This window comes from Lissotriton vulgaris, chromosome 9 (assembly GCF_964263255.1).
Source record: "Lissotriton vulgaris chromosome 9, aLisVul1.2, whole genome shotgun sequence".
Taxonomy (NCBI): Eukaryota; Metazoa; Chordata; class Amphibia; order Caudata; family Salamandridae; genus Lissotriton; species Lissotriton vulgaris.
Genome location: NC_141697.1, coordinates 913,588,627 through 913,609,443, shown reverse-complemented (window position 1 = coordinate 913,609,443; position 20,817 = coordinate 913,588,627). Strand labels below are relative to the sequence as shown.

At 43.3% G+C, this 20,817-nt stretch overlaps 1 protein-coding gene across 2 annotated transcripts in view; it reads right to left on the bottom strand.

Moving 5' to 3' along the window:
* LOC147692506 (testis-expressed protein 264-like) overlaps positions 1-20,817 on the bottom strand; it is a 716,840-nt gene that overhangs the window by 658,666 nt on the left and 37,357 nt on the right. Inside the window, exon 2 of one of the 2 annotated variants that reach the window (XM_086938718.1) lies at positions 2,395-2,451. The exons of the other annotated variant lie outside the window; for it this stretch is intronic. Coding sequence (XP_086794844.1) covers positions 2,395-2,451 — 57 coding nt within the window. The remainder of the gene's footprint in view (positions 1-2,394; positions 2,452-20,817) is intronic. 2 annotated transcript variants of the gene reach the window in all.

Here is a 20,817-nt window from a genome sequence, read left to right as displayed (position 1 = left end):
GTAACCATTCTCCTACTATCTCCTCATAAAGCAGAAGTACACTCACTTGTGACCTCACATAGACCATGGTAATTCGATCTGCATGGGACTTCCTGATTATCTTACAAATCGTATTGAAATCTTTCAAAACTCTGAAGCATGGCTCATTATAAATCTAACAGTTACGGTATCCATCAGCTCCCTTCTTTGAGATCCTCATTGGCAGCCTACTAAACAACAATCTAAATGCAAGGCTCGATGTCTGGTTTGCAGAGTATTCTACAATTCTGGTTCCAGCTATATAGGGAACACATTTCGGGTTTATCCACCCCTTTCAATTTTTGGCCCCACCCTTTTAAACTTGTTCCGGTACCTGTACAAGAAGACTCATCTGGACGGCTACTCTTTAACATTCTACTTCTAAGCTCTGGAATGCACCTTCCCTCTCTCTTAAATCTAATCTTGCCCTATTGCATTAAGCAAGAAACTAAAAACCTTTATTTTTCAGTAATTAGTCTCTTTTCCCCTGATTCTGCTGTAGCCCACTCCTTCCCTGTTTCCTTCCTTAGTGCCACAACACCACATGGGGTGTTTGCAGCACTCTACTAAAAATGAGTACATCTCCAGAAATATGGTCTCACTGTAAGGCAGTCCCAGGTCTCAGCCATAGGCATCAATGTTCCTTGATCTTATTGAGAGGACTGGCAGACCAGTGCTACAACAATCTTAAATGTAAAAATGTAAATCCGTATTTGTAAAGTGCAAACTACTCACCCTTACAGGTCTCAAGGTGCTGCGGGCCGTCGTGGAAATTAAGTGAGCTATTGCCCAGAGTCACATGGTGCTGAGCTGAGCTGCTGCCGGAGCCGGGACTCGAACCGCGAACCCTGTGCACCGAAGACAGCTGCCCTGGCTACTGCACCACACCTCTCCACTAGAATCTTCAGGTCAATAGGAACAAGCAAGATAGCTCTTCAGATTGGTATAGAATCAGATGCCTACAAATAGTTTTCTCCAAGATGCTCAGTGGCGGAGTGGTAAAGTTTGGGTAGGTTGGTATATGCTGATTCTTGCTTGGTGGTGATTTGAAGCCCTTAATGAAGCCTAAATACATTGGTTCTGGCTAGGCTTTCACTCAAATTCTGCACTGTGGAATGTTACATGCTCAATAATTCACCTTATGGCTGCCCAAGCATTAGGTTACCTGTTCAGTCTTTCCAAAATGCCTACAACATCTTCCTAGAGCTAGGGCTACGACATCTTCCTAGCCCTTTACCAGTCTTACCTCCTAATCGTGGTACATAAATGGCCCAACATTTGAATGAAACAGCGTCAGAAACATCTACTTTGAGTAACATCAAGTTCTTGATCACAAAATGCAGAAAGCACACCAACCAAGCCAAGCAGGTACTTCCACCAGAGAGCTAGATTGGCTGGTAAGAACTGGCCTCAGATCTTGTGTCTCAGGCTACCTCAAGAGCACTTCCGATAACGATACAAATCATACACACTCACTTGGCTGGATGCTTCAATAATGTAACACAAATCATACAATGAGACCAAGAAAGAATTGTCCGTCTGTGATATGATATCAAAAAAGTTGCTGTGTTCTTGTGTTGCCCTAGTGAGATGATCCACTTGACTGACAAATGCCAGAGCCTGAGCTAGCCCGATAAAGGTACTCGGAGTCATAGTTCCCAAGCCTTCTCCAAAACTTTCAAGAAATGGAGCAGGAAGTGAAGCCAGGCTAGTCTCAGTCAACAGAAAGATGCGTCCGTGCTGCAAGGTAAATATTCGCTGAGAACATTTCCACCTTTACAGGGATCAGAGAGCGGCACAGCACACAATTAGTGCCTCTATACTATCCATATGCAAGGGACTCCCTTGTGTACTGATGTGCCCCCTCTAAAAGCACCACTCCACTCCTAAGACCTTAGTGTCTGCTATTATAACAAGAATCGAATATGTCATAATGTAATTTTCGCGCCACCAGATAGTGGCGTCCTAAACTTTGGCCACATAGATAGATCCTAACAGCCTCAGGTCATCCTCTATATAGGCATCTAAGCTGTATCCATCCTCTGGGGTCCTAACTTCAATAATGCATTGCTTCTGGGATACCTCTCTGGCCTTCTCAACAGTCACAGTCATAGGCTCTACCTGGTTTCAGTCTCTAACCTGCTGCACAGTCATCTTGCTGGCCTTAAATCACAACATAACTAAACCCTTCCACTCCACCCCGTGTAATAGGTTATTTTTTAGATAAATGTCCCAAAAGTTTAGTCAGCATTTAGATGACACATTCCACCCACCAATGAACAAACAGATTGCAATAGCGGGGACATTCCCCATAGTTTTAATAAACGTAATTTCAAAATAATACAATTTATTTAGAAGAGTAAAATCTCTACTTACAAAGCAGTCTTCAAAAACCCCATTCACATCCGAAGAATTTTTCTTGTTGCTATGACCCTGCAATTGTACAAAAAGGTACGAGTCTTATAAATAAACAAAAGGTTTTGTAGCATAGCCAGCAGGCCACTGAACAAGGTCAGTGACAAAGACACAGTCAACATGTGATAGGAGGAGTAGATGTTGGACTTTTACTGCATCATGATGTGGTGTTTTTAAAGAGTTGAGTATTCAGCTGTCTCCTAAACTGGTGCTGGTTCGGGCTGTCCAGATGGATATGGTGATAGCCTTCTAGATCCTTGTTGCATAGATGTGAAAGGCCTTTAAACTTCTTTTTTTCTTTTTAGCAATTCTTCCGTCTGAAGGTATCCTAGTTGCGGGTGTGCAGAGAGCCACTGGAGACGGTGAGCTTATCATTCACGTAGGAATGGCTGCCAGTCGTATGTATGTGTTTTTTTTTTACAGTGAATATAGCCAAAAGGCAGCAGAGTGCTGCACAGGTTCAAAGAAAAGGATAAAAATCAAGGAGAGATAGCTGGTTTGTTGACTGCTAATGCATTGTAATGTCTTTGTAGATGTTGCAGCTGGTTTTGAAGATGGTACATGCTGGCAAGTGGAGCCTGAAGAGTTGAATCAGGGTGGAATTACGTGGTCGTATTTCAACAGGCCCTTGTGTGTGGTATTCTGCAGCATGTAGAATACCCTTATGGGTGGCCAGTGGGGATTACAATTTTAAGATGGATTCCCAGATACCAAATGCAAGAAAAGTATGTGGCACAGAAGATATGTCACCAAAAAAGATATAAAAGCAAACACAAAAGATGAAAATAGCTTGACTTCTATCAAACACATCACACAAGTCACTGTAAATTACTAGAAACTAGCAGAATACAATCATATGTAGATTAAAAGGGTTTATTGTCATTTGCCCTTACCTATGGCCACAAGACCTCCAATAACGCCCTATGAAGCTTTTAAAAGTGCTGCTACTAATTATATGTATAGGCTTACATAGTGCCAGAGTACACTTCCTTTTGTAAATTGCTTTCACCTGCACCCAATTTTGCATAACCTCTGCAAAGCGCACATCCCAATTGCAATTAAATGATGCTGCGAGCCTGGCTCACTTACCGGTCAATATCCTTGGTCCTCATAGCGCTGGACTATGGCACAAAGGGCCAGGGAACAGGGGCTAGCCTCTAGGATTGTGTCTGACCAGAATTTTACCAATGTGGCCAGTCAGTATTGCCATGTCTAATACTGAGCAAAAACCAAAACAGAACTTCATGGAATATTACAATGCAGAACAAAAAATCATTGCCTCATCAATAAAGTAACATCTCTCAAGTTGGAAGGATGCAGTATATAAAGACAAATGAAGTGGAACAGAGGTCTTCAAACTTTGGGAGGCCCCCTTGAGGAGTATAGTTTGATTTCAGAGGGCACCAGGCTCTGCACAGGAAAAGTATTTATTATGCCTGAGGGACCAGAGACAAAGATCATGCTTAAAACAGTACTGCATTTTAGTTAAAGAAAACAGAGTGGCAGTGAGCCACTCTATAATGGGCCATCAGTAATGCACAAAGGTGGCCCGGGATCTGTGCACATTAAAACCAGTTTACAGACAGGAAAGTAACTGGAAAAAACGATTCCTTAAACATAGGGATTATTCAAAGAGCCCCCTTCTCTGGGCACGCAATGCTTGACCAAGACTGCAAGGTCCAAAGAAGAAGACACTCCCCGGACCTCGCACCCACGGTCCAGCACTGCAAGGCCAGTGTATGGACTCCTTTGGTCTTGCAGCGCTTGACCAGATCTGTGAGGTCCCAAGAAAGGGAGGGGCTTTCTCTGAATTTTTCCCACCATGGTCCAGCACTGCAAAGCACAGGGGGAGCCATCCTCTCCCAGACCTCAGATTACTGGTCCATAGCGGGAAGCACTTGATGACAAGAACGAATCCCCAACGTTTAAAAGTGAAGAGCAGGCTCCACCCACCCTATCCCTAGGGCATCCTCTCTGGTGCAGAAGTCAACTTTCCATTATTACTTCGCAGGAAGCCTAGTGTCCTTGTGGTTTCACCAAGTAGATATATATATATATTATTTTTTTCCAACCCTTTAAACCATGTCCTAAATCAGGTCCCAATTCTCTTTAACATATTAAGCATGGGGTGTACTGGGAAAGTTAGGTTTCTTGAAACAAGCAATCATGTGTTGCAATCTTGGTTTTCCTACTTGATCAAAATGTTTGATCTTGTGCAAATCATGTTCTTTGTGGACCTTTAGCTCCTTATCTGCCTTTATCTCATGGGCTGACTGGCCATTAACTTAAAGTAAAGGTTTTAGAGTGAGGTCTGCTTGTTCAGGGCTGTTTCATTCTCAGTTCTTTTTATTCCTCCCTTTTAACACCCTTAAAGGTAAACATTTTAATAAAGTACCTGTGTAGGTCACTTCCTTTGGAACACGTCCTACCTCCCGGTTACCATGTTAGCAAATGCTGGCCCCTCATACATCTGTAGAGTAGAGTCAGTGTTAAAACATACCAATGGGCTGGGATGCTGCTGGCTTCCCAGCTAAACTGTTTGTTTTATACCCAATATTGACTAGACTTCTTTTCTGTATCAGTCCCTTGGCAAGCAAACATTTGGACATTTGGACATTTGGACATTTGGCATCCTGTAAGAATTTCCTACAAGCAAACTTCTAAAATGAAGAGCAAACCAGCACAATGCCTTCCTACTTAGATAGGCCTTACTAGACTGACCCATAGCAGTGAGGTCCAGGGCAGTGGAGAAATCTACTGACTTGCAGCACTGGATCACGTCTGCAAGGCCCAGGATAGAGGGCCAGTGAGTAGCAACGGAGCGTCCATAGAGCACTAAAAATTCCCTTTGATAAATCACTTAAAGATATTTACACTCACACCCCATCACAACAATCAGAATAATTTGATATCATGGGAATTTTGAAAAAAAACACATAGGTCATTTAATTTTATAATCATTAACAATTCATACATTAAAAATCTTGTTACAGAGCACAATCAATGTACCAATATGGCAACAAATTAAAAGACAAATGTAAAAACCAACAGTAATAAAGGGGGAAGAGTTTTAAAGACAGTCCAATCGGTTTCTCATAAGAAAGTACACTCCCAATAAATGTGTCCCTGGATATGGATAAATATGTTCAGTGACCTGTTGTAATCGTCCATGCATTGTGGGTTGTGTTTGTGTGTTCCGTTTCGGTGGTCTCAAAGCATATATATATCACCATCCTCAGGACAAATACGTTTTAGGACGCCTTCCAATGAACACCTATACATATAATACATCTCCATAAACAAAAACATAAAACCGCACAAATGATGTAACACTCTAAAAAAAAGCAATCATTGCTATTGAATGTTAAAAAAGTTTAAAACTCAATTAACTCATACCATGCTCGTGACGGAACCGGTCCGTCACGAGCCTCGGGTGGGCTGTGCTGGTGACGGAACGGTTCCGTCACGGCCCGCTCGCTGTGCCTGCGCGGCGCGAATTCCGCGCCTGCGCTGACGTTCTAAAGAGCGGGCGGGGCCGTGACGGAACCGTTCCATCACAAGCACAGTCCACCCGCGGGCCGTGACGGAGCGGTTCCGTCACGAGCACGGGAGGGCCGCGTGGCCCAGCCTCCCCCTTAGCGCTGTGGCGGAATAGCCGCCGCAGCGAAGGGGTTAATAAAGAAACATTCATAAATCCTATAAGCCAACCCAATATCCCATGGTAAAATAAGATATATACTCATAGATGATATTACTACAGGGGAGAGTCTGTTCTCAGCCTCACAGTACTGAAACATGGCTGTGAGGTTCATTAAAGAGACAAGTAGTATAGCAATGGTACAATAGGCCCTGGTGCAGAGGAAAAGTGTCCCCTCACCCTCATCCACTGCCTGTCCAGTAAACTGTGGCCATAAGTTGGGCACATTGGGCCCTAATACCCATGGGCCCGGTGCTAGGCATAGGTGAGGGAGCCCACCTCCATTGGACCATTGCAGCACTGTACCATGGCCACGATGTCTAGGGTAGGGCCTCACTCACTACCCTAAGCATCACAACCATGGTCTATATCTGCAAAGCCCAGAAGAGGAGAGCCCAGGTTAAGGAAACCCTCTTCCTTTGTTCATGCAGCAATGGTCTGGTGCTGCAAGTTCAGTTGAAGGAGGTTCCCTCACGTGGACGTTTCTACCATGATCCAGAACTGCGAGGACCAGGGGAGTGGGTAGGTGCTTCCCGTGGGCCTCACATGTATGGTCTAGTGCTTGAGGCCTAGGGGATATGGGCCTACACAACTGTGTCCCCTGCCATGGTCTAGCACATTGAGGCCCAGGGGAGGGTGGTCCCAACCCATGAGCCTCACTGCTATGGTCTAGTACTGAAAGGCCTATGAGAGGAGGCCTCACTGCCCTGTGCCTTATATCTACGTTCTAGTGCTTCGAGGTTCAGGGGAAGAGAGTCCCCGCCATGGAACACGCAGATATGACCCATCACTGTGAGACACAGGAGATGGGGCCTCTGTCCCCTGGACTTCATAGCCATGGTCTTACACTGTGAGGCCCAAGTAGAGTGGCCAGTTTTCCATTATCTTTTCACAGGGCACTTTTGCCTTTCGAGACACATTGTACCCGTGGAGACACATTGCTCGTGCAGAGACATCAGAAGCGGTTTCTTGGGGAGCTTAGGAACTGTGAATCACATAGAAGACTTTTTGGGAATTCCTTTTAAATCCCCGCCTTTGATAAAGGCAATCTTAAAATAAATCCACTGTAGATTGAGTTTCTGGATTGTGACTGCTATTTATAATGTATCAGAGTTCGAATTCCTTTACAAAATCCTGCAGTAAGCCTCGACTGCCTGCTATTGCAAATCTTGAGCTACACGTTCAAAAAATTAACTCTGGCATGCAAATGGATTGAAATTCTAAAGCTTTGAAACACCAGTAGTAAATTTCAGTATCTACCACACATACTGTCCAGCAAGTGCACACTACCATATGACTTGTTCTGTGGATACATTTTAGCCATGGAAATACGATATTATATAATCTCAATTTTACCATTTCACCCAAATATGATGGAAATGAACACTGATGAGAATTACATTTCCCTGGAAAGAGCAATCCTTTGGTCTTGCCATAGGAACCACTGACACTCCAGTTGTGGTCTATTGGACTATTTTGAAATGTGAAATCAGGAGACATGTTTTTTATCCTGCCACCCATGTGGCAAAATTGTGTGCTCTTGGCAATCAGTTTTCTGAACGTATTGCTCTGTTAAATTATTTTGCAAGATTGGGTCTACTCTAATTCCATGTTAAAACTGCCAGGAAGTGTATGATTCCAAAATGGACTGAATGTTACCTGGGAGGGGAGAAGTACCCAGTGACAGGTTGAATTCACCTAAATGCAATACAGTGGTAAATGTATAGCCAGGCCACTGGAATTATGCAATTGTGCGGCCATGGTGTTTTTCGCATAATTATGGATTTGCCGCATTTGCCACATAATCCATCATCAGCGGCATAATCGTCTGATTTTAACCAAACATAAAATTTGTTTCTAGCTCAAATGGTTCAAAAGTGACTAAATATTAAAACTGCAGTAACATGTTGCTGTGCAGTGAAAGGACCTTTTCAAAGGTTTACTGGTCACCTTTCAGTTGCCTATTGGTATATTTGGGAGTTAACTGCTTCTACTGAGGAGCAACCTATCTCAGACAGTGTTAATAAGTGTAAAAATTAGAAAATAACGAATCAATATTATCATAAAAGGTGCCCCATTACGACGCATAATTTGGCTTTTCTTGTACCATTACTTAGTCAACCCGGGCACATAATTTGGCCATCCCCTGTCACATAATTCCAATGGTCCTATTTATAGCCTTTCCACTAAGTAGCAGTGCACTGCAGCCTTGGCCATCTAATTTAACCAACTGTTTGATCTGAGGCATATAATGGTCTCCCTGTGCCTGGTCCACTGATTTGACAATGTGACAGCACTTTGAAACAGCCGTACTGGAAGAGATAGACACCAAGGGAATACTATCAGTACATGTTCTGAGCATGGGTTCCATCCACTCATTCAAGGCTGTTTGCATCCCAGTAGCTGAAGGTGGTCCGAAAGCTGCTTTGTGCAGGACCCCTCCAGTGCTGCAATGCACTGCCATAACGAAACTTGAGGGAGCCCCCTGCAAGGTACATGGAGGGGCCTCCTCCAGACCCATTCAGGAGCTTTTCAGCCAGAGTATTGTGCTGAGGGGCACCCTGCAGTTTGCCCCCCCCCCATCATGGGTGCTGCGAGGTCTGTGTTACGCCACTGCTGCAACGCCTCTCTTCCAGCCACCCACAATCATCTCTTTCACAGCTAATCAAGGGCTGAAAGAACTTTCCCTGTCCTTTGAAAGGGTTAAAAGTGCTGGACAGTGGGAATCCTGCCGTGCCTTTATGGGGCAGTGCGGGGCTGGAACCCCAAATACAGGTCAAACCTGCCAAATACAGACGCCTGGCCTCCCGACCCAGGGACGCCTACACTAGGACTTGCTGGACCACACCATGAGTACTTAGCCCGGGTTAGGCCCGTTCCTACCCTGATCCTTGCACCTGAGGTGTAGCTCTGCGAGACTCCAGAGATGGGAGTCCCTTCCCTGGGCCTTACAGTCATGATCTAGCGCTGTGAGGCCTGGGGATGTGGGCCCCTTCATATGTTCTTAGCAGAACTTCACAAAGGCCTTGGAGCATTAAACCAATTAAATCCAGGCAGGGGCCCTCACAGGCTCAGCCCCTTGTTGGTCAGCTTGGCGCGGGCCTTGAGTAGCTGCACATGCCTAGCACCGGCCCTGCACAGGAGACCTCAACCATTATTTTATTTCTTGAAGACAGCATTTTAGAAGAGAAGCCTAAAAAAAGGGTGCATGGAGTTCAATAGTCTTCGAGTTGGTGAAGAGAAGTTCTGTTACCTCTTGCAAATTGCGTTTTCTTGCATTTCGGTATTTCATGCTCTTCAGCGCTTCCAAATTCCGAGCACTGGAAGGTTTATTGTGCTACAACAGTTTCGGCTACCACAATTAGAAAGTCAAGAAATGCCAATCCTGCAGCAGTAAAGTGAAAAGGAGGTGTGGGATGGAAATGTTCTTCTTTTCAAAATCTTTTTATTAGGCACATGAAACACAAAAAGTTAGAGCAGACATAGTACTGGTACAATTTGTAACGTCATCACATTTCTCCTCCCTACCCCAATCACGGCAAAGAGCATGTTCCAGAGCCACACACCATTAACTAGAATCTTGGGTATTGCCGTGTCGGGTGGAAATGTAGGGCCATATGTATCAAAGGGTTTTACCCATTCTGTGTCTATGAGAAAATGTGTTCATACATATGGCCCGTATACTCCTACAGCAGTTGACCTCTTTGTCCGAGCTGCCAACAGTGGTGCCAATATTGTACCCTTTGTAATATTGGTTTTGAATAAATAATGTAAGTAAGTTATGCATGGATAGACTTGGTTGTTAACCCCTTCGATGCTGATGACGAGCTCAGCTCGTCATCAGCCACGGTGATCGTGTCCGGATGACGAGCTAAGCTCGTCATCTAACCCGGCTTTTAGAAAAAAGCTGCGTAGCGTAAAAATAACCGCCGCAGCGATGCGGTTAAAATTGAACTTACAGGATATATACTGAATATTAACGATCAATGATTACATCATTTGTGATAGTTACTTTTTGAGATATATACTCATCTCTTATGGAAGATACATGAGTGAGCCAGATATGTTGCATGAGGAAAGGTTTGAATTTTTTTAATTATGTATAGTAAATGAAGACATTTGGAGCGATCACTGAGCGAATTGGGAAGGTCGGGACATTGTTACACTTTTTATAGGATTAATGTAGAAAACTACAAAAATGGTTACAACAGCAATTCATTCTTTTCTTAGGTGAAGTGCTAAAAAGGATTGGAGTATGTAAAGTATGTAATTTGTTGAACCTATGAAATGAATGAAATTCCCTAAACATGATGGTAAGCATATGAATACTCAAATGTGCACGAGATTTGAATGTAATAACATTATAAATAAAGGCTACCTGTGAAACATACACTTCATAAAGTTTTAAACTAAGCTCATTTGATATGTGATTTATGCCCAAGTGGATTGACTTAGGTGCTGAGATAGGTGTGGAAGCAGACAACTCTCCATGCTTGAACAAGGACATTATACAGGTCTGTCTACTCAAGGTAGCCGAATGATTTGGACTTTAGTGGTATTGTGATTTTTACATCCTTTTATATAAACACTACATTTAGCAATTGCCCAGGAAGAATGCCAACACAGCAGTTATAAATGAGTTACTGAATGACTGAAAGCCATCTTACTACTTTCTTCCTCATGAGTATCTTACTATAACAATTGGCATTCTCTGACTTAAGTTCGCCTTTCAATTTCGCTATCCATGCTGTTGAATTAAATACATGCGTTGAGGCAATTATTCCATAGTCTTGTTACAAAATAACAGAAATCGGAAGTAATAATTGAGAGTCTCGAAAATAGGCTACTGAACAAACAAAATTTGTTATTTAAGAAACATTTGTAGATATTTATAATGGAAAAGCCACACGTTGTTTTTGTTGGTGAAAAAGGAATTGTATCCAAATTCACCCTAGTCTGTCCTTTTCCCCCATGTGTTGTAACGCTACTGCCAAAGTTAGTCTACAGCCTTTGCCCTACTATATACGCTCCAGGCTACATGAAACTTTCTGTGTTTCTAGCCACTTCTGCTGGAATACTGTGTTGCATACTAAAAGTTGGGAGACACTGCCAAGAAATACAAAAGGCACTTTTACATATTCCACATTCGCACGCTTGACATCTGGATTTTTAGTTCTCTTCTAAGGAATGCCCCTATGGCAAACTCTCATGGAATACATCCCAGTTCACCCTAATTTGAAAGACGTGGCCAGCTGGGAGGATGATGGTGACTTGAAAGACTCCAGTGAGCTCATTCTCCTGGAAAACCAATGTCACCTCCCTAAAAATAGATTCTCTCCAATGATTGCTATGGGATCACCTCCCCAACATGCTGAATTGGTTTGAGTAATTTGGTTTAAATTGGGTGATATACAGAGAGCAGCATTCATCCCAACAGAGATATCTTGGCACTGGAAAACAACTTAGACAACTGGTAGGTAAAACAGTAAGAAATAAGTAAAACAACAGGCTAAAACTAAAACGCCAGGTCTACAATTCCTGGCACGACCCAAAAATGTCTTCCTGACTCAATATAGAGAAGGCCTCGTGTAGTGTGGGGCTGATTTCCACGTTTTTTGCCGGGGCTAATTTAGGTTTACAGTCTGGCCTTGCCAACCTCATCACTGAAACCGGCTGAATAGACAAGCCATGGGCCCAGGTTTATCTACCAGACTCTCCAAATTCCACTCCCAAAGTATAACAAAGTTTTTTTAAGGTGGTAACAGCGGTCTCCATGTTCCTCCCTCCTCTCTGTATATCGGCCTTCCCCAGACACAAGTATTTTTAAGGACAGAAATCAAAATATAGGTATCTGTGGAGGAAAATGTGTGGCACTCGGGGGTGACTGGTGCTCTCGGGAGTGGTCCTCAAACAGAATAGAGTTTGTAGACGTCCAGAAAAGGTGTTTTTTTCATTTTTTACTGCTAATTACATTTTTTCCCGATAGTTTACTTCCAAGAGAAGCCAGTCATCTGCACCATGCAAGTAACTGCCTTTTAAAACTTAACCCTGCTCAGGCTAGAAGTTTGCTCTACTGCCCCACAACCTGCTGTTAAAGCCAACCCGCAGCATATTATTTCTCCCCTCCTAAATTTGTCATGCCAAGGCATACCACGATCTTAGAGGGCAGTCTGCAACCCATGGTCAGGTACGGTCTGTACGAAAGGCACTGCTGCTCCATCACTATGGCTCCCAAGTTACAGAGACAACGCAGAACCTTGCATGTAAAGGCTGGAATAGACACTGGTGAGGCTGAACTATTAGAGGATAAGAAGAGAGCCAGTGACTATGCCACATATGTTGACGAGGCCATTACACAAGCAGTATTAGTAACTTTGAACAAAACCATCTATCGTGAGCTTGTACAGATTCTGAACAAAGAGCCCTACAGACAAGTAAATACTTTCTACTGGGTGAAGAAAAGGAATGGGGTGTAAAAACCATCAGAAGTTGGATTCGAAATAACGTTTATCCCCTGGTGATACCACAGGCAAATATTGTTACCAATGATTATGCACATTTTCTAATCTATAAGGCTGTATTTTATATTGGCAGAGAAAAATTAAGGTATTGTAAAGTAATAAGCAGAAGTGATATATTACCAGCAACAAAGATAAATATATACATATATAAAACGTCCCTTTGTCACGTATTTACCCAACAGATGAACTAATTCTGATTTTGCAACGAATATGGTTGTCCTTGAAATGTGTAGTTCATCTCTAAATCCAACACAAAATGTTTTACATTCTATAGCCTTTTTAAAGAGAGATGCCAATGGAATTCATGCTGTAGCAAGATCAATGGGATTAAAGGTCATAGAAAGGCAGATGGTACAATCTAAAGGAGGAGAAGAAGGTGGATCAGTAGAAAACAATGTTAAGTGCAATGGGAGAGAAACCATCCGCTAATAAGAGGGAAAATAAAATCTTGCTAATCTAACGACAAGTAACGGAATGAGGACAAGTTATGGGATGAGGACAAGTAACAGGATGAGGACAAGTAACAGGATGAGGACAAGTAACAGGATGAGGACAAGTAACGGGATGAGGACAAATAACGGGATGAGGACAAGTAACGGGATGAGGACAAGTAACAGGATGAGGACAAGTAACAGGATGAGGACAAGTAACGGGATGAGGACAAGTAACGGACAAGTAACAGGAGGAGGACAAGTAACAGTAACAGGATGAGGACAAGTAACGGGATGAGGACAAGTAACGGGATGAGGACAAGTAACGGGATGAGGACAAGTAACAGGATGAGGACAAGTAAGACAGCTTGATCACAGGACCCTTCTTACTTAACTAACTGCTTTAATTAATTAGGTCCACCCACTTTGACAGGAGAGGTACAGGAAGTGACTGGTAAGTTGTAATATAGCAGGTTTAAGAAAAAAAGAAGAATGGAAGCTGTTGATTAGGATCATTATATCAGAATAAATTATATTTATTGCCTACAAGAAATTTGGGCTGTCAACGGTGTCGGTTGTATTACATATACCACTTAGAGTCTTAAAGTTAGGTTGTACAGTGTACTGTTTGTATAAAGTTCAATTGGAAATGCCATGTGCACATCAGTCTGACTCGCATACAAGTTAGTTTCATCTTCCATTAAACCGTGTGAGAGCTAATGTGAAGATCTTTTTGAAAGAACAGAGGGCAGATATTACTTGGTGTGAGGCATATAACCTCACCAGAGATTGGGCTTTATGCACTTGTAATCCAAACATAATCTAATTCGTAATACAACTATGGATTTGCCAAGAGACTGATGTATTTAGCAAGCACCGCTAAGTCCAAGTACCCTTGATCGACCTCTGCATTTCTACCAAGAGGACGTCACTATATAGCTAAGGAGGCAGTTAGAGTTTTTACATTCCCAGTACCTGCCAAGACCAGCTTCATTGAGCTGTGGGTGTGGTAGAGGTGCCACTCAGGAGAACCAGCCCTCCCCAGACATCTCTAGTACAAGACAAGATTAGAACATTTGTGAAAACTCTTTAACTGGAGTCACCTAGAACCACAAACTGGTAATATGTTAGACTACGGTTTTACTTCTCACACTCTGTTGAAGACAGAGTGTGCAAGACTAATGTCTGTGATTCATACGCAAGCAATATCGTACAGCAAAAGATTTAACAAGCATTGGCACAACCGATAGACCTGGGTTTCTGTTTACTTGGGTGACCGAATGTATGTTCCCCTTGTTGTAGAATGAAAATCCCACAATGAAGAAAAATCAGATTCCTCAAAAAAGAGTATTATGAAATGGAGTCAGACGATGAAGTTTGCATTGTAAGGTGTTGTAGGAAACTGGGTTTTTGTTGCAGTTGTCCACCCACTTTTTGCCCCATTTTTAGCTGCTAGATGCCAGTTTTCGACTCTGACACTGCACTCAGACATGCTAACCAGACCTCAGTGCCTGTGCTCCTTCCTTAAAACAAAGTGATGTCTAATTATTTCCCAATTGGCTAAAGACTTTGACACCCATGTAAGTCCCTAGAAAATGATACCAGAGGTACCTCGAGCGTGGGTACTTAAGAGGCTCCCTAAGGGTTGCAACATATCTTAGGACACCCTAAGGGGCCCACATACAAATTCCACACAGATGGCTACAGCGGGCTGAGTAACATGGTGCAAACCATATTTGAAAGCATGACATGGCACACTCCTGTGTGCTATCCAACAGACACTGCATGGACTATATGTATGTCACCTCAACAGCAGTTCTTGGAGCCCAAAGGCGGGGTGCATTATATCACATGTGAGGACATATCTACATGACCAGATATACCCCTGTAATGTCCAGTCCTATTGCTGGACATTACAAGTAAGCAGAGAAGTCATTTTAAGGTATGTACTGGGAATTGGTCAAAGAAGTTTCCTAGCTACATAATGGCTTCACTGAAACCTATGGTGTTTGGTATCAAACACCTCGTATAAATAAACCCACTCTGATTCCAGTGATGGGTTTATTAATACATGCATCCAGAGGGTACCTTAGAGGTACCCCCGACCCCATTGTGCTGGCTGGCTGGTACTGTCCAGCCTGCCACCACAAACGCGTCTCTGACCTCCTAGGAGGTGAGAGCCCCGCTTTCAGAGGTCAGAAACAATGACTGCTCTGGAAGGAGAGGTTTACACCTCCTCCAGCAGGATGGCTAGTAAATTAGCATGTCAGTGCAGGGATAGAGCACACCGCCTTTGATATGCAAGCCTGGTGTCCCCCAGACATGGGAGATGGCACCCCCTGCCCTGAGGCCCATTTGGCACCCGGACAGGTGGGAAATTAGCTATGCAAGGAGGGGTGTTGCACTTTAAGGCTACTCACACCCCATAGGATGGGATACCTGACGGGAACACAAAAACTAGGATTTTACCATCTTGGTTGAGGTGAAATTATGAACTCTGGGACAGGGTGATGCCCACTCCCACACAAAGAGGTCACCTGGGGGTAAAGTGACCACCAGGGGTAAGTTAAACATTGGCTACTACAGCTCACTCTCCTTAACACCCCTAAATTGAGTATTTAGGTGGTCCCCTGACACCAGGAAATCAGATTAGCCTGCCTGGAGAAGAAAGAAGGACAGAGACGCAACACGAGAACTGAGGAGCAGCGACTGACTTGGCACCAACCATGCCAGCTATCCTGCTGCCCCCCAACAACTGCAAGGACCAGGCTCGTCCAGAAAGTGGTGTCACCTCCAATAGCTGTGGAAGAGTGACCCACACCTTCACCTGGCCAGCAACATCTCCCTTGGACAAGAGTAGCCGCTTCCCTGCATGTTAGCAGGCACCAAAAGGACCTAAATGAGAACCTTTGCCAGCGCAATCCCGCCTGACCACACAGCAATGCACGCAAGCTCCCCGGCTCGAGTTGCCATGAACAAAGAGTGCCTGCAGCCTATTTGGCATGCCTCCTACAACCGCGGGTGCCTCCTGCAGTGCGAGCCCCCCATAGAAACCACCACTGCAGCCGAGCCCACCAGCCTGAGTTACAGTGAACCAGTGGTGCCCCTATGTGCCTGAGCATCTCAAGGACTTAGCCCCTCTGTGGGTTCACCTGGACTGGTCTCCCAGTCACTGCTTGCAGCCTCTTTGTAACCGGACTGTTCTGAATTGGCTTCAACAGGGCACCAGACGCTGAATTGCACTTCTGCACCCAGAATCCCCAGAGCTGACTGACCTTTTGGTGCTGCCTTGAACCTTGCCCTTTACTTACCTTAAGTCCTGAAGAACAGTTCCGTAAGTCACTGCTAAGTGCCCGTATGCAGTATAGTTTCTTTCCCATAGGAGAACATTACCGCTTTAAAAGATACAAGTGCCAGTGTATTTCTGTATACTGAAAAAATGTGATATCTCAAATGCAAGTGTATTTCTGTGCATTTGCAAAACAGTGATATCTCAAAACAAAATACTTACCCAATTACAAAGTTCTTGGTGTTAAAAATATACATAAAATAAGTGTTTTCTATATTTTGTTGGATCTCCTTTTAGAGTGTGTGCATCATTTATTGACTCTGTGTGTGTAACAAATGTCTATCACTCTTCCTTGATAAGCCCAAGGCTGCTCATCAACACAACCCCCAAAAAGAGCACCTTGGGATTGTTAAAGCAAGCCCTGTCCACTCATAAGGGATACCCTACTCTCAATATAATATACCTCTTTTTGGTATATTATATAAAAAGTCAGATGCCTAAAAGGCATACAAAACAAATGATTGCTTAGTGGATAGTTTTGACAGTCCAGTACTCCGCTGTATTTTTACAATAGCCAACATGTGCACTTAGCAGCATGGCTTTACCACAAGCTGGTCCCTGTGCAGCTCTCTTAGATTCCCCTTCTCTTTAAATACACTGAAAAGCTAGCTATGTTTTCATTTGCATTCCCTGGAAGGGCCTTTTGTACTGTAGCTAAAACTCTAAACCAGTTTCAGCAGGTCAAGGTGTGACCTGGAAAACAGCAACAGGAAGAGGAAGACTTTAGCCCTATTTGATGCGGTAAGGGGTCCATAGAACGTCAGGCTGGTGAAGGATATTAAGTCCACCACCCGGATGGATTACTGCCTGCCAGATTTAGGGATCACTGCGGGCCCATAGCTGTTCCTTCAGATGAACCACCGATATGGAGGTTCCTCTGTAGGTACCGAAACTTTGGTGGATGGCCACTGCTGAATTTGACAGCAGTCTGCCAAACATTTTGTTTTTCAAAAACAAAGTACCAAATTTGGATTTTGTTTTTGGAAGAAAAAAAAAGTAATGGCCCCACACTAAGGGAGTTATTTTCCCCTGGCGGTATTTTAAACGTGTTATGTCTGTGCTACAGAAAAAGAACATCCAATCCCCCTCTACCCCCCGCCCCCCTTCCCCAAACAAAAAAAATGGTGGCCACAAACTAGTGGACATTTAAAAAGCCCTCTGGGGAGCCTTGATTTGATTTTGAGGTGAAACTACGCGAACTGCTACACTGTGTTTCAAATGAGAGGGTTTGTTTCCATCTATAGATTCAAAAACGTATTTACTACATACAATTAGGAAGACTGGAAAAAAACTAAATTGGAATCTACACCTGTAGCCCACAGAAAATCGCTTGATCAATTAACCTTGAAAAATTAGAAGAAGCAATTACAATCCCCAGTGGAGAAGCAGTCACTTATCCTGTTTATGTGAGAGAGTAATCTCTTGCTTTATGAGACCAGAGCGAGACAATGAAAATCTATCAGGCTTCATATAAAATACGCCTAACGGGTACCGGAATATGCTGCATAATTCGGCACGCCTTCTGCAGGTCAAAGGTTCGAATCCCAACAGTGTTCTTATTTCTCATCCTTCCCAGGTCGGTCAAAAGTACACACTTGGACTGGGTAAAACATACCCTTTATTTACAGCGCTGCGAAGCTACAAGACTGTGACAGAAAGCGCTGTATAACAACAAGTCAGTGCAGTCATTAAATGAGGTATAATTGTATTATTACCACCATATAATGAAAATCCTGGCTAAGCAATCTGTTTTGCGTGCCTCCAAATAACAACTTAGTTACCCACGCCCTAATGCAAATCTTACTAACAGGATTTCTTTGGAGAGATTAACTTTCATCTACTTATTAGTCAGGCGACCAGATTTTTCCTAATCAACCAGCCCCCTTCAAAAAGAAAAAGCTCAAAAACGCGATTCGCATTTGTCGATTCCACCCACCAGACAGCCACAAATGTAAAGTATAAAATCTCCCCCTTATATAACAATGATATAATTTAATGACGTTGCAGGGGGTTCAAAGAATCAACAATAAGAACCAAATGGGTGTAGAAATGTTGGGCGCTGTGAGACAGGCCCCGCCAGCAACATTAGTGCGAGTCTTTGTGCATAAACAACTGCTTGGAGAGTTTGTGTTTGCTTATGTAGGATCACATACAATACTTCCCTTCTGTGGGCAGGTGCCTTGCCCAGACCATCACGCGCTGGGTAGTGAGCAGAGGGTCACCAGCTATGAAAAACAGAAATTCTGCAATAATGAATCGCTAGGCTCTATAATTCTTTCACTACAAGAAAACACAGGTAAAGAGAAGGTAGCCAAGGGCCTTTCTGCAGTAATCAAGCCTAATACAGTGGGCCTATGCCCACTTAGATTATTGGATGAAATATATATTGTTTTAAAGTTACTGTTGTAAGTAAAAGTATGTAGATTGGTGGGCAAAAATGTAAAGCACCATACCAAAGGAAGTTACATCAAATCACCACCTTGAAGTTCCACGGTACTCCAATGTAGTCTGGTAATTGACATAAACCATACAGTAAACGAGCATTGGTGAAGACAATTGGTCTCGGCATTGGGATCTATTGACTTTTAGCCATGCCGTACAGCATTGGCAAGATGCTATGCAGTATGGCAAAAGAATTCTAAAACATTTTTTTTAAAGGTGTGATGGTACGGCCACGTCATTTTGAAGACGCATACATGCTCTTATGTATTTGTGCTATCAAAACAACGTGGACACAATTTTCGATGGAGAGGGGATATGCACTCGAATGAGAAGCACACAAGCGAGAGAGTGCTGGTGGGTGAACGACAAGAGAGCGAGAACAACACAGAGGGCAGTGGGGGGAAGCACATGGGTGGGAGAGTAACGGATCACGGCAGAGGGAGACAGCGAAGTAAACAACGGAGATAGCTGTAAAACATGCACTCTTATGGAGTGCTTAACTAAAAAGAATCATTTAGTTCCTCAAAAATAAGCAGTGGAGGCCATAAGATAAGAGGTTATGTTCTAGAGAATGGAGAAACACAGAAGTGGAGGGTGAGCCCAAACAAGGCAATGAATGAACATCAATGGAAGTGACAGTAATCACAACCAAAGGGTAAGAAATGGGTTGGCTGTAAACACACTGAAATCCCACACTAGGCATTTCTCAACCAGACTAGCCTCGAACTAATAAAACAACAATCACCAGTTCAATAAGCCAGACTGTTCAAGTGTACCTTTGGTACAACCTTTAAGGCAGCCGCTGAATGCTCAGATTTCAGCTCTTCAATCAAGTCTAAAGGACAGGTCTTTCACAGAACTGGGCTAGTGAATAACAAAAGTCTTGGTTCATTGCTACTTGACACTAGCCACACTCAAGTTTAAAGCCCTTTCTGACTATGATTTTCTTTTAACCATACTGGCCCACTATCCGAGAGACAATCTCGGTCATCATCATCAGAACGTTAGTGCTTCTCTGGGTAGTGAGGATGGTGGAACTTCAGTGGAAGCTGGTGGCTTTTGAAAGTGGTAGGGCGTTAATGGCAGGTAAGCAATAATTAAAAAAACATCAAAAGCATTATATGGGGATCATTCTGCAAGGCAAAAAAACAGTGTACAATGTTTTAATATCAATAAATATAATGGGAGCGTCTCTAGAGAAAGTAAACCAAAATGGACCCCTGAGACATGGGCTTGTTTTAAAAAAATCCTTTATACCAGAAGACATTTGCAAAAGCATGTTGAGCAGTTCCAAAGAGAGGTTCACGACAGCTGGAAATCGCAGCCAGGACAGGCTACCTTCAATAGAGTCGTTCATCTCTAAATTTCAATCAGTCAAAAAGGATGTACTGTTTTGATCCTACAGGACATGGAACGTCAGCAGGAAGCATGTGAGAGTCCATGAGTAAGAGGTTTGTCTTGATGCAGATGACAGAGTGACTAACTAGAGATGAGCCAGCGAGTTGGTGCAGTGTTACAAGTCATGCGCACGTGGAGGCAAAGCCGCCAGGTTGCAGTGCAGACACATGCACGGTGACCCTGCAGCCAGGGCTTTTTAGTGTGATGAAAAAACTGGGGGTCTCTCAAAGGGGAGTGGCCGATGTAATTAAGGGTGTCGCTTAAAAACACATGTTGGTAATCTGTGCTTAGCATAGTGTGCCGCCCAACTGGTATTTTATTGTTTCTGTCATTACATTCAGATACATAATACAAGTAACATAACACCTACAACAAGCCAGGAATACTGACTTTTTCAATGGTTATTACTTGTATAAGATCAATAAGCAACAACTATGGCTTGATTGTATATAATATTGAACATGCTTCAGTTTTGGAAATGAGGAGACTGTGAAAGAACTATAAGGAGTCTCTTTGAAGTCACAACAAAGGCAGAAGAGGGTGGTA